The sequence below is a fragment of the Colias croceus genome, chromosome 10 (assembly GCF_905220415.1).
Source record: "Colias croceus chromosome 10, ilColCroc2.1".
Taxonomy (NCBI): domain Eukaryota; kingdom Metazoa; phylum Arthropoda; class Insecta; order Lepidoptera; family Pieridae; genus Colias; species Colias croceus.
Genome location: NC_059546.1, coordinates 10,893,793 through 10,909,698, shown reverse-complemented (window position 1 = coordinate 10,909,698; position 15,906 = coordinate 10,893,793). Strand labels below are relative to the sequence as shown.

At 30.0% G+C, this 15,906-nt stretch overlaps 2 protein-coding genes and 1 long non-coding RNA gene across 3 annotated transcripts in view; 2 read left to right on the top strand and 1 right to left on the bottom strand.

Moving 5' to 3' along the window:
• The window catches only part of LOC123694864 (neuropeptide SIFamide receptor-like), an 88,456-nt gene that overhangs the window by 20,059 nt on the left and 52,491 nt on the right, over positions 1-15,906 (bottom strand). The window lies entirely within an intron of this gene.
• Positions 614-1,402, top strand: LOC123694868. Its single transcript, XR_006751871.1, has 2 exons — positions 614-727; positions 1,155-1,402. It is a non-coding gene; the product is annotated as an uncharacterized LOC123694868 (long non-coding RNA).
• On the top strand, positions 13,018-14,298 carry LOC123694867 (A-kinase anchor protein 14-like). The gene is made up of 2 exons (XM_045640465.1): positions 13,018-13,110; positions 14,031-14,298. The coding sequence occupies exons 1-2, from the start codon at positions 13,099-13,101 to the stop codon at positions 14,271-14,273; spliced, it is 255 nt and encodes an 84-aa protein (XP_045496421.1). The 5' UTR covers positions 13,018-13,098; the 3' UTR covers positions 14,274-14,298.

Genomic DNA, 15,906 nt, shown 5'->3' with positions numbered 1-15,906 from the left:
AAACTTTTTTAAGAATCTATGAATTTGTTAATTATTGTTGCTATTTTCATACTTTTACATAATTTCCGTGATATCAATTTTAAATCCGTTTCTAGTATAGTTAAATTCAGTGTAATGTTCATCTAAATCAATTTATTCAGATTATTTCCCGATCGTCCTTCACTTTGTAATATTATGTATATGCAAGTTCTCATATTTAATAACTTTGAAATTTACGCGTTCATATCATTGTGTTTTGTCCCATAAATTATTTTCAATCTTTGTTTTGTATTGGCTGGTCTGTTGCGGTGTACAAGACGACAAAAAATACTTTCGAATCCATACATCACGGTTTATAAATTATTTTATTCATTTATTTATAGTTAATACTTATTTTCATACATCCTATAAGCAAACGCATAATAGAATTACTGTAATCTAACTTTAAAATTTATAATCAGTATTTCATTATTAAGTATATATACCATAGTAGTATTTGCATCACACATAATTTAAAACATAATATTCCCAGGAACTATTGCACAAGTATAATATAACATACATACAAAGAATTTTTCTTCGTAACGTTAGAAATTCGTGCCGATGGGCGAGAAATATCTTTCCTAAAGCGGATTTGAGAGGCGCAGGGAAATCCAACATATTCGTCGTATATATAAATTGTCAAGTTACCAATTGGTTAGTCAAAGTTGAATCTCGGTGTGAAATGGCTTCGAAAACTATATTCTTGGTAAGTTTTATAAATTTTAAATAATTTATTCGCAAAATAAAAGTGTTAAGCTTTATCTCATACATAAAACATAGAATGAATTAGGTATGATTCGTATGAATTAGGTATTCTTATTCATGAGTATCAAGATTCTTTTTAATCTACAATGTAAATTATTCTGTATACCTACTTAAGTACCTAAATGTTTGTGATAAAATACCTAAGAAATCCTTTTCTTTATTTATTTCCTTTACCAAATCCCATTTCAAAAGAATACAAGTAGATTCGAATGATGAAATGTTCATACCTATATGGCTTTTTATTATGATAAGATTTGTATTTAACAAGACTGATTTTAATTACTTAAGTAAATATTAATTCTTGTACTAAAGATATTTTATTAAATTTTCATATAAAACCTCATTGCATTTATTTATATTTTTTTCAGATCTTCCTATCCTTTTTGGCGGTAAATGCAAAACCGGTGACGGTATCGGTATCGCATCCACCAATTCTACGATTGCACGCACCAATCATAAATCACGTGCCAATCATACATCATGCACCAATCATACATCATTCTCCAATCATTTACCATGCGCCAATCATACATGCTCCGCTTGATGTGTCTTCTCTAAGTACGCTGTTTCATCCACTTCATACACATTTTTTTTCTTCGCCGTTGCTTTTCAAGTAGAAAAACTAGTTACAAGGGATATTGTATTAACTGTAATTATGGGTAAATGCACTTTATTTGGTATCTACATAAGAGTGTAAATAATTGTAGATGTATAAGTAATGTATATCTTTTCCACAAAGACCGAAAACGCACATTGAGCAAAAAAAGGACACAATACGCTGTCTTCTATAATCAACTTTTAGTATGTATGTACATGTATGTAGTATGTATGTATTATTGTATAACAGCACGGCCAGTATTTCCATATTATGTAAAGTATGTTAATATGTCTATAAATTTGATTATAATGTACAATAGATTATACGGAGTAAATAATAATTATCGCTATGAATTCCTTATTGTTAGCTAGCTTCCTACTTTAACTTCCTATTATAATTATGATGATTATTTTAACCGAAATATTGCCTTTCCGTTTCATTTTTTTAAGTATCTACTATAAATAGATAAATAAAAACTTTAGGCAGGGCAAGATTAGGAATGTAAGTGTGTAAAATAATTAATTAATAGATTCAACTTGATTTTTTTCTTAAAACAACATACGATTGTTTAATTTAATAGCGTAAAGATTCATCGTTACTGGATTCTTCTGAATAATCCTTTAACTTTTCGATCCGTCATGATAAATACAAATAAAAACTGCTGCAACGAGTTTCCATATAAATACTAACAAGTGTCCGTATTACGAAAGTTACCAAATTATTACGTGTGCTGATAAGAAAATATATTTATACGTCTTACAATTAAAAAATTTATTTATTTTATATTATCATAAAAGTATTCTCTATTAAAAAATTACATATAAGAATAACCTATACCTACCATAGATTACTTAATAAGTTAATAGTTACCACGTTAGTTCTATTTTCAGTGTTATTTTGGTTGATAGTGTTTCAAAATCACATTATTATTTTAATCTACGAAATAGAAATGAAACAGTAATATTTGCACCGAAAAATTCGCCTATTCCCATAATGACAATAAAACACAATACAAAGGGCATTGAAACTTTCTGGCATATCAAACCCGCCGCCATTTTGATTTTTTTTCATAATCGCGGCGCACGATTAAAGTGATATGTATGGATAGAGGATACATAGACAAACAAAAAATGTCTTATAACATAGTACCCTAAAGCGTCACATTACCGAGATATTTGGAGGTAAATAACGGCTTATTGGAAGAAAGTAGGTAGACTCATTACATAAAAACATACATACATTACATAAAAATGTAAGTAATGTAATGAATACCTATTTTCTTCCTGTAATAATAATAATCTACCTGGGAGTGATTATTTGGAGATAATATTATGCATATAGACACGTATTATGTCTATTTTTAGTGTTTGTCGTACTCATAAGTGAATATTTACCTCCAAATATCTCGGTAATGTGACGCTTTAGGGTACTATGTTATGAGACATTTTTTGTTCGTCTATGTGTCCTCTATCCATACATACTACTTTAATCGTGCGCCGCGATTTTGAAAAAAAATCAAAATGGCGGCGGGTCGATATGCCAGCGTCCATACAAAAAGTTTCAAACCCCTTAAATATCAATAACCATTATATTTTTATCATTACCTTCAATGGAAGTTGACCTAGATAGACATGTAGGTTATCGGTACAAACTAGCGACTTATTAGAACCATTCTCTGGAGGAATCAAATTCTTGTCCTATTTAGGTAATAACTTTATGAAATAGGCTGATTGTACACGAGACTGATAGAACAAGAATTCACTATTTGAACTATCTTTTTGCTATTTGAATGTCGTGTAAAAGGAGTATTACATCTTGACAAGTAAAAATGAGACCATTTTATTGTATTTATTTATTTATTTATTTATTTATTTAATTTAGACATACCAACAGAGTACACATGAAAATTATCACAATTAAAACTAAACAACTATCGAATATTATTATGATGTATACACCAATTACAGGTATGCACAAGAAAACTTATAATATAATTACGTTACTGTTGTTTTAAGTGCTTAAATAAATTTAATTACAAGAATAGAAAAAATAAATCGTTAATAAAACATAATTTCTTCTACTGAATTTTTGTGCCAAACAAGAAATTTGTAATTTTTTTGCGAAAAACTATAATTGAATCAAAATTTATTTAATTTATTTATTGTAATAAACAAGCATGCATTTTATTAGCTTAGTTTGCTCTCATATTAGATATCACAAAATAAATACTAATTCGAAACATGTACCTAGTTAAAAAATACATTTTTTGATACGGCTATAAACGTAAATCCATATTAAAACCCTGTTGTAAATTAAATTTCTCAAAAATGACAATAAAATAACCAAAACAATCAACGACACTCAGTGTTTACTTTTCGTATCGTTTCGTAAGAGCAGAATAATTTTATTCGTTAATCCAAAAATTGTTTGAATAGTTAAAAATAGTGAGAAAATTGTCAAATAAAAAGTTCTAGCGGTTAACACGCTCGCGACTAAAACACCTAAAATCAAAGGGCTTAAACATATTTATAGGCGATCGAGGTCGTGTCTCTTAGATGGTTTGTTTTCCTCAATATTAATATTACAAATTTTGGAAAGGCTTATAAATCCATTTGTGACGCTTGTTTAAATTGTTGGAGAATTGTGTGATTACTAGCTTTGTTTATTTTGTTGATTAAATTTAACATTTTGTTAATATTTCAGTGAGTTTATTTATAGTCTTAGTTAACTGTAAACAATAAAAGTGTAACTGGTAGTCACATAGTAATAATGTTTTCATTTGTCCATGTTTTAGGTATATTATAGCTATTTGCATTAGATTCCTCAACTTCAAAAGGTTGTGAAAATTAATCATACCTATTATTATGCAAATTAACTGCGAAGCAAAAAGTAATTGTTTCTTTAATATAAAACGTATTCTAAGTACCTAATACTTAGTGGGCTAGTAGATAGACAATCGTGAGTCATAATCACAATAAAATTGTCTAGCATAAATATTTTACATTTAAAATATTATGCTAAACAATAATATTACCTGGCTCATGCGCCAACAAGACTATAAAACACGTCTTAATCCTAGGATACTAATCATACTCCATTATTGATAAATCCTGAACACCTAGAACAAACCTATTTATAGACACCCTATATACTTTACATTTAAACTTTTATCCCTAATACACAGAACATAATACTAATAGACAACGACCCTTTGGCCTTAGAATTTAATTAACTATAAGATCTAGGCCGATACTCGGTCAGACCCTTAGGTAATAAATTATAACATACAGCCTTAGCTTTGACTAATAGCCCATAAAGAAGAATATGTCCAGTATTATTAAAATAGATAATCGACACATAATATATCTTAGCATTATGTAATATTTCAATGGAAATCACATATACATACCTATTCTATACATTGCAATAAAGCACAATAATTCATATGAAAAAGTCAAATCAATAATATATTGTTTTAAAAATCCAAAATATATTCAGTAGAAAAACATATTATATTCTTAAGAAAATGCCCATACTTAATTTATAGGCAGACCTCACAATTCACAAATACGTTTTATTGAACAACTATTGTCACATATGCAAATTTTCTTTCCCATAGTGTTTTTCCTTAGCGCTAAAGCATTGTTTATGAAAATAATGTGAAGAATTGTAAAAATTACCTTCAATCTAAACGTACTTACGTAAAATAACATCATAATATTCTAATAATATTTATTTTTACTACGCATTTTAAGGAATACACGTTAAACGACTCTAGTGTCTCGAAATTATAACTTTTCCAGATTTTCAGAGAAGTATTCTATGACTCTATGTGACTAATTTAAACTTCCAGCCACCGCGTGAATGCGAGTATCAAATATTCAAACAAACAAACAATTATTTCTAAAAAAACATGACGTGATAACCGATATAAAGTTATTAACTCAGGAAAACAGCTTAAATCTACTTGTTTTTAATACCCAGTTGAACCTATGCTATCAATAAAGATTTTAAAACTAACAAGGTATATTGTTTTTACTCCACTATTATATAAGAAGGCAGATAAGAGAAAAAACATTTGCTCCTGACCGCATTGTAGCTATAGTCGACCTTTGGATGTCTATATGTAGAATGTCATAAGGGTACATGTATTCTATAGAATAGTTTTAATATAACTATAAAGATATATTTTTTATTTATTTTCAATGATTTTGCCAAAAAATACAAAAAGAAGGAATAAGTTGATGGCATTCAACATTCTTTACTAGTGATTTTTATTTGAATTATAATTTGTGTTCAAAATGAATGAAAGTGCAATAAAAAGAACATATTTTTCTCTCCCCCTTGTACCTAAAACAGATGGCTCATATAGTAATTATAGTCCTTTTCACGTAGGATGATTCCTGTGACACTTCGTCGTGTTCCGAATTACGTATTTTATGTTTAAAACGCAAAAATAATTTTAGTGCATAATATTTTTATTTTATGGCGGCATTATTACCAAAAATATAAAAATGAAACATCTTAAGCTTATAAATCAAAAACAGTATTGTGTAGTTTAATATAATGAAAAATAAAATAAAATAACACAAAAATATAATACCTACGCAATTCGTGTACATGAAATGGATCGTTGAAAAATCATAGAGTTGGAAAACATAAAATCGGCGCCCATCTTGTGATCGTTTGTCAATCGAGTCAATCGTCTGTACGAGTGCCTCAGCCTTCTATATAAGTTGCATTTTTATATTGATACTTTACGTGGTATTCTGTTATTGTTACTAATTGTTATTGTTGACTTTTTTTTGCTGTTGTTTGCTAAGTTTCCTTAGTTAATTGTTGGCGAAATGCCGAAAAAACTAATTTTGGTACTTTATTCAAATCGATTTCATTTCCATATAAAATATTATCGATTATCGGAAACAATTGATACGATTTCAGTAGGTATAGACATCTCTACACGTGTCAAAAATCGATGTGTCACAGAAATCATCTTAGGTGGAAAGGACTATAATGTAATATGACAGTTACATAGTTTACAGGTGGCTGTAATCCACAGGGATATTTACACGTGTGTCAAGTATTTCCTCATTCTTATTACTATTATTTATTTGGCTTTCGGCTTAAATTGCAACTCTGCGTAATAAAATAACTTATAGGAGCACTAATAATGTAATTCAACCATAAATTTATATACCGTAGTTTTTTACATACGACCAAAATTCAATATACACATGTAAATTGTTAATTATTAAACCCTTTGCGTACATAAAACTAGTTAGATAAATCTATGTGCCTAGTTTACTTATAAAGGCTTTGATAAGCTAAAAAATGAAAAAAAAGTATTTATATTCTCTCATTTGTATACAATAACTTCCTTCTTTTCATGTTGCTATATCACGTCACAACCTCACATAGTTTACTTACAATGTGTAAGCCTATATTGAAAACGAATCAACCTTACTTGTGATTACAAACAATAAACTATGATATAATGCTAATGGAAAATTTAATTAAACAATAAGAACATTAACTATTCATCCGATACATTGCTAATAAATATTTTACCCATGATAACAAAGACAATATTGCAAAATGAAGGAAGTTCGATTGTGACGCGTCTATTGTTTTTTAAGTCTATGGCGTATATACTTTTATATATATAAAGTAGCCGTAAGCTGTGAGAAACATACAAGACGTAAATCCCAAGATGGCACGACACTTGTTAATCGTAAGTATCTTTGATTATGTTTAATTATTAATCTTTTCGTTTTGTCACCACAAGTTCGCTCAATAACTTGAATTCTTGAAAGAAATTAAGTTGTACCGAAAATTCTTTATGTTTGCCGCCAATTATTTATGCATGTTGAGTGTTGAATTCATATTATCTGAACTACTAAACAGTTTTTTACGTAGTTTCTCTTTAAAACATTTATTAAAATTTTGCCTATTTAGATATAAACAAATAATTCTAGATATAAATACCTATATCACTTCATATTTTTATCTTCGCAAATTTTTATCATTTGTTTTTATTTTATTTATTTTTTGTGAAATGTTTAGTTGTATTTATAAGTCTTGAATCAGATTATTAGATAATAAGTAGTGTATAATTTATTAAATTTATTAACAATCATTATTGGTAAGATGCGTGTTAAGCATACAAACGTTATACATATGTATATACATATATATATATCAAAATTCACGTCTTTCAATCCTTCCAGATTGTGGCAGTTATTGCAGTAGCAGCGGCCCTTCCCGACCCAGGGTACCACGTGGTCCACACAGCACCACTGTACCACGCGCCAATCGTCCACCACGCGCCGATTGTACATCACGCACCAATCATACATCACGCTCCAATCGTTCATCACGCACCAATCGTGCATCACGCACCAATCGGTTACCATCAACCGGTTGTTAAAGTGAAATCACACTATCATCTTTTTGGTAAATAAACTGTACAATGGTATTGTTGTGTTTTTATTTTGTGCGTGATATTAATGAGAAGCATCTGTATTGAATATAAAATACCTATAGAATAATTAAGTGACAATATTAATTTATCAGGCTCACCTTTATTTACGTGAATTGTAATGTTTTAATAATAATTGTTAAATGAATTGTTGCGAAACGTGTACGAAAAAGCAAATATTTTCTTTACCTTTTTGGAAAAAGTTACCTGTCTAAATACTGTTATAGATTATCAGTTTTTTTGTTTCTTTCAAGTTTAGCTTTATTTGATTATGTGAATATAAACATCGTTGTAGTGGAGCAGTTTTATATAACACTAATGAATTTGTAAACTACGTTTCAATGAATGAGCTCAACAATGTGAGATAATATAATAACTAAAACCAATCAAACTTATAGTTTATAACTTGTTGGTGATGTGAATGAACGCACGTGCCGGCTGCAAAGCAGTTCAGTTGTTGCGGACTTGCACTTTGTTTAATTAGTTTATTAACTATAGGGATAATTAATACGAACTAATATAGAGAGGAATTATTTTGTCTGTTTGTAGCGAATGAGCTCCGGATATAATAGATCGATTTTAAAAGTTCTTTCAAACTCAAGCATTTATTTAATCAACAAGTCTTCTTCTAGAAGCACTTTTGAATCGTCATAACATATTTTTAACATTTACCATCGATTCATCCGATCATTATTTTCAAATTATGAATAATACAACAAATTATTAATACGATTATCATAACACAATTGTGTTCAGGAATTAATAAGACCTCTAAGAATTACAAAACATAAATACCTAATAGCGATATCGAGATTCGAGAGAAATAAACACCGTTATAAGATCTAAGGTATTACATATCAATTCATATGACCTACTAATCGATAACCTTTAGAAAGCGAAGGTAAATATAATTATGTGATACCATTATATATTTAATGTTTGCTTGAAGGAATAAAAATAATATTAAGACCGGTTAGTGCAGTGGTTAGTGACCCTGATTAAGCGGTTGTGGGTTCGATTTGGTCCATATTAATTTTATAGGTCAAATGAAGTAAACTGTGAATCAAATATTATGGACTTTAATCGAAATGAAAGCATTTTAACCCTTATACGCATACTTACTACTATTAGTGAATGACATCGTGAAAAATCTTACATTCAAGAACTATGTTTGATGGCATGATACTCTTACCAACGCGAACGGGCTAATAACAGGAATTAAAGCCAAACTGGAGGTTTGCGTCCTTATAATGGGAACGTTTATATTCCGATGCTGATGATTATCATCAATAGATACAATTTTAATCAAGTTAATATATTCTGTAAATTATGTTGTAGATTAAAAACTAAAAAATTAAACATAAACACACTACATGTATCAAAATGTTTATCTATCATCCAAATAGGCCATCCACTAGAATATCGATGAAAATTTTTTTATTTTCTATAGAAAAACAAGTTTAAAACTCGCTCTAATATCTGAAAATTTCAGTAAAATAATAATACTGTTTTTTTCTCTCTTATAACCTTTAAAAGATTTTAACGTTAATGGATTTGACGAAACAGTATATTATGAAAAATGTGAAGTGTTTTTATATGGTCATAACTTTTTATCACATTGGTCTAGAAATAAGAAATTATAGCTAAGAACTATAAGCTCACAACTAGGTACTTCGTGCTAAGTGATTTTTTAACTGTCCTGAATTCGATTTAGTTAAAAGAGATAAAAAGAGAAATTACAAATGTGGGTGCATTAAATAAGGGTACAAAGACAAATTCCAATTAAACAATAGGAAAATAATATAATGTAAGTGAGCTATTTCCAATTCTTCATTATATGACAAATAAAAATTTGAATCTGTCCTTTTATATCGATCCAATGAAATCACTGCTAAAAACCACTATAGAGACACAATAAAAAATTAATAGATAGATAGATCTGTATTGCTAGAAATAACGTTACTTGATTTAAATAAAATCATCTCTGCATCCTACTATCTGCTAATCGAAACATAAAGTAATCATGTTGAAATCCGACCAGAGAAGAAACCTCTAAAAATATTACTTCCAACAGCAAAATACCAATTTAAAGTAAATACTCACGAACCAATTGTAAGGCCTCGGAGCTACGGATAAGTTTTTAATTTAAAGTTTTAACTGCAGCCCTCGATTACCTTCAGAAATTCTTGGCCAGTTTACCTACTGTATCGAAATACTGCTACATTAAGGGAATATTTTCATACTTTAACATGAAGGATTTTTCCAATGTTATCGGAATCTCTGTCTACATAGTATAATCTAATCTAATAGTGAGTATACGCAACATACATACAGATTTATAATAATATTAAAGATAATGTCGTTAAAACAGCAGTTGGTTAGGGACTCCACAAAATATTACACCCCACTAATTTTACATTCAAGAACAGTGCTGGTAATTAAATTTAAAAGCAGCCATTAGAGATATTGGCTTTTCTAATTGATCGGGTCAATGACCGATATTATTGTTCAAGCTGCAAGTTTTGAACGATCAAAAATTGGATTATTTATCGATACTTTTCCATTAAAAATATAAGTAGTCCTGTATTGACAGAGAATTTTATTTCTGTAAAGTCCTCGGAAAATGGAGCATAAAGCTGAGGGGAGAATAACATCTATAACTTGTAAATATTATTCTGTAAATAGGCGTTTTATTGAAGATAAAGTGTGATCACAAATTTTTAGACATGAAAATATTTTATAAATTATAGAGAGTCATAGGTGATGATTACGTATGTATTGTTCTAAATATTATTTAGGTACTAGCTGTGCCCCGCGGTTTTACCCGCAATGCTCCGCTCCTGTTGGTCTTAGCATGATGATATTATAATATAGCCTATAGCCTTTCACCCACCACCGAAAGGACTTTTCAAATCGGACCAGTAGTTCCTGAGATTAGCGGGTTCAAAAAAACAAACAAACAAACTCTTCAGCTTTATGATATTAAAGTATAGATTGTATTAATCTCAATTCTAATAAGTACTAAAATTCGTTAAAACATCTTAATTCGTTGAGACAAAAACTTCCTTCAGATTCCAATCTCGGAGCCTAACCTAATTACACAATGTTTGAAACATTATCAGTTTAATCAACATCGGTTTCGGTCCAACTGTTTGTTTGATGAATAAATTAATATTTTGAAGGTGAACAAATTGGCGTACGAAAGCCTACTTCAGTCTTGGGACATGTGGTATAAATATTAGTGGCTAATGATGAAGATGGGTGTTATTAAAAATATTTAGGCAGGAGTTGGTAGATTGTAATAAATATTATATTTATCTATATATTATAGACTCTTATAAGAATATTACAAAAATTTTTTTTTTTGTAATATTCAAAACTTGAACCTCAGTGGTGAGACCTCGGACTTCGAATCGATAAGTCCGGGGTTCGAGACCAGGCGAGCGCACAGGAAATAAATTGATTTTTCAATTTATCTGCGCATGTTGTAACATCACCACTGCTCGGATGGTGAAGGAAAACATCGTGAGGAAACCGACATGTCGAAGAATTAAAAAGTTCGACGATATGTGTCATCCGCCAACACGCACTTGGCCAGCGTGGTGAAGTATGGCCTATCATAGGAGGCCCGTGTCCCAGCAGTGGCAACGTATATCGGCTGATGATGATGATGATGATGAAAACTTAAAACTTATTGTAAGTCTGTACCTACCTGTATATGGTCATATTATATTATTATCTCATTTGTATCGTTTAATAGATTTGAATATAAAACGACCATTTAAAAACCAAAAATAAAAATAATAAAAACAAATATCGCTTCACAGGCCCAAATAAGGTGAAGTTAAATTAACATAATAATATTAAGTGCATCTCATAAAAGGTCAATCGACTGCACGTCCTTATATGTATTATCGGAAGGAAAGAAATCTGTGTTGAAACCTTTTCTGTGCTTTAATATGTAATGTATTACTACTTCCTGAACAAAATAGTTTTTGATTAGCTAGGTTCAGTGGTTAATTATGTGCATAGAATGAGTGCTGGGTTCGACCACTAATAAAAACTATCAAAAAAAAAGTATTTGTGTAGACTACAAATTTTCTTCCTCTACTATCTGTAGTTAATAAATAAAGCTGGATACGTTATTCCTGAGCTAATTAATTATCCCTAAGCATAAGCTCTTTATGATCCACGGACGAAGCCAGGGCGGACAGCTAGTACAATTTTAATACACATTATAGACACCGATTGCCATAAATTTAATATATTCATGTACAACAATCATTCATCCAAGAAAAGAAATAAGGATGTATTTATGCAAAACGAGCCAATATGTTGTAAGGAATTGCAATGTTTCCGATTTCCTGATACCCTTCTGTATTATGACATCCAATTAGAACGTTGACCTTAGTGAAGGCATCGAATACAATTAATTTATCTTAAATGTGTCGTGATCAGATCTTTGTTCTAGGTTTTGTGTACAGGGTGTTTACCTAATTAAAGTTGTTTTTGTGGAGACGATAATGTTAAACGTCCCTTTGCCACTAAAATATGGTTCCTTTTTGATGAAGTTCCTCAAATATTGAATAAAATACATCGCTTTAATTCATTCATATCATCCTTAGGAATAGAGTTCCACATGAAAATCCATGAACTACCCTATTTGATAATTAGAATCTTTATTTGAATTCATACATTAATATTAGGTATGTTACAATAGATCGGGGTTCAGATACAGGTTACTAGGTATAACCTAGGTATACTTAAGGCTAATCCTAGGGGATCAATCCTAGGGAAGGAAAAGTTGTTGTTCCCCTGTTCCTGTTCCTTCCCTAGGATTGATCCCTTGCATGAATTAACCATGTAAACATATTTGAGGCCATAGTCATTACTCATTAATCACTCATTTTGTTTAAAAATCTTACTTACTCTTACTTTAAGAACTGAAACCATTTCAATCCCTGAAACCTCACACATGTTATTCCTACATTGATTATTCGTGGAAGATTAGTTTCTCACGAAGAAGTTTCGTCTTCAATAAAAATTAGCACCACTCAAAACATTATTGTTGCATTTTATTAAAAACAGAACACCCTATATAATAAAAGGCACACTCGACTTGCGGATTGCTTAACGAAGGGAAGGATTTATTACAAGTACATAGGATACAACGGATATATAAGGTCTTAGCCCAGGTCCTTAGTCACAGTGCAAACACAGATTGTATCCTAGCACAATGTTCAAACTGGTAAGAGACTTGGTAATTTTAATCCGTCGTTTAAAGAGATAAACTTAGTTTAAAGCTAAGGATTAAGTGTCTTAGTTTTAAAATTCGTTAAAATTTGCTTCTTTGTTTATTTTTCAAAAACTTCAAAAGATTTAGAATAGGCCTAAAAAAATAATATACTGCCATTTCTAATTTAAAACAAAAGAAAGGGAAATAATATTTGGTTTTAATCATAATAATAGTAAATATCGTATTTATCGTACCTTATTTGTATTTTATTGTGAAATAAAATATGTAAAATGAATTGTCCAAATAGGGATAAATAATTGCATTAAAACAATATAAATAGAATTATTGTTAGAAGATAAATCGAGCTATCAACATTATACTAAGGTCATTAACTGACAATAAATTGCATACAATGTCGATTTTATCGCCATTCAAACGAATTTATTAATTGGAATTGGCCTTAAACTCAACTGTGTTCTCAATTAATTGATAATGAATTGAAATTTTATTCGATTCAATAGTATCTTACTCTTTATTTTCTTTTAGTTTCAGTTAGTTTATAAATGATTTATTACTAAAAGTAAATCATGATAGAATGTATTCTTTTATACTTCCATTATCTTAAAAGAAAACAATGCATATTTTAAGAAAATGTAAGTAGAACCTATGTACAAATTATTAGCTCTACCGCATTGAATGTGATGATTTCCGCTTTATTGTCATAGAGTGAAAATGTCAAATATAAATTAGCACCTATTTCGTTAAAATAAAATAAAATTAATGTATTACCACCTCCGAATTTGCTATTATTACTTAATCTACATAGTTTTTACAGAGTAATATCATCATATTCATTATGTATATTTTATGTAAATAATCATTATTATTTTTCATCTTTTTCCCAAGATTAAAAGCATCATTTTCATTTACAGGTAGCCTTCTTAGCCATCGTGGCCGTAGCCAGCGCGGGCGTGATCGCGCCCCTCGTCCCAGTGGCCCACGTAGCCCATCCAGTGGCCCATCCCGTGGTGCCAGTGGTCCACGCGGTCCACAGGCCCGCGGCCATCGTCCACGCGGCGCCGATAGTGCCGGTCGTGAAGCACGCGCCGATCGTACATGCCGCACCGATTGTGCCGATCGTGAAGCATGCGCCGCTTGTCGCTGTACACCATTGAGATTAAATGTTTGATTGTTTATTAACTTGTTTTATTGGTTAAAATGTTATGCGGCTTCCTGTATGTTAAGTGGTTATGCTTAGGTATAGGTAGGTAGATACTTTTATAGGAAGAAGAAACCCCTTATAAAAATATTAATAAATATAGAATAAAGTTTATCAAACTTTATATTATATAGGTAATTTGAAGAATTGATGAACATACTCACAATTTTATAAACATACCTAATCATTTAATGATTCGAGAATCGAGATATCGGCCAGTTGTAATTAATACACCTTTAATCATAATAAATAAGTTCTGACAAATGTTACAAAAACTTAAATAGTCAAGAAATGTTTTTTTTTGCAAATTAAAGTTTACAAAACAAAATTCAAAATTAAACTAAATTAAACAAAACGTTGCAAGGCTACTTAGTCCAGTAAAAGGAGAATGTAGAAATAATCCAGACTTTAAAGACAATCGAAATTGGAGATTATTATTGTAGCATTGAGCAGATCTTAAAAGGTTTTGTGCATAAAAATATTAAGATTATCTTGAAAATTAAAATAACATTGACAATTTGGCCTGTTGATTAAAAAACTCCACAGTAAAAATCTAAACAATACCGCTTTTAGTAGGTGCCTACTTACGGTAAAAGCAACCGGAGGTAGGTATATTCGAGTAGAATTTGAAAAAAATATGGCAGTAGTACGTCGGTTGATTCTTATTTATTATTTTACTTATTTGAATAAAGTAGCCGATAACAACAAATGTTTAATACATTTTCACATTTATCTATAGGGACTATTCTCATCCATTGCTTGTGAATAGCAGTTTCTGATTATTTTTTTCAAGATATAAGCCTTCCATTAGACGTACCCATTATTTTGACTACTTAACTACTTTTAGTTAGTAACTACCGCGTAGAGGAATGTCCAAACCAAGTTAGTAAAGCTTAAAAAGCACTTCTAAAATCATTTATAATAAATCAATGCATGAATTTAACACCAAAATTGGTAGCATTTCATTCGACACAGATCATAGCTCCCAAGGTGAGCATTTATAAGACTCGAGTCCCGATCCTGAGTCAAGGCTGGGTCCCTTTATTTCCCTAAAAGGTCGGAACGCGGTACAAGAAAATTCAATTTTTCGCAACCAAGGTCGGAAATATCGTTTTATGTGGAATAAGAGTTCTATTTCGCGAGTCGATGTCGTTAGTTGACTATTCAACGTGTCTTATATTTGGATTTAAATATGTAATTAAATTTTTTGTTATTATTATAAGTGGTTTCATTGAATCATAGTAAAAAGAGAGATTAAAGGTAGGCTTTTTGGATAGAGTTAAGTCTTTTCGCTATGATTTTTACGTGAACTTATCACTATAAGACTAATACAACAAAAATAAACATTTTGTTGATAAGACAGTATTATACTATCTACGTTATATTTTAACTTCATAATAAATAAAAATAAATTTCAATTATGTGCTTTTTCATAATTTTTTCACAGTTTAATATTAATTATGTATGCACGCACTTGTATTGCAGGTACCTACCCAATTATTCTAAATTATAATTACAATTATTCAAACCACACAAATCATCACATGTTTTACACAACATCTTCAACGCATTGAATAAACATATTCCAA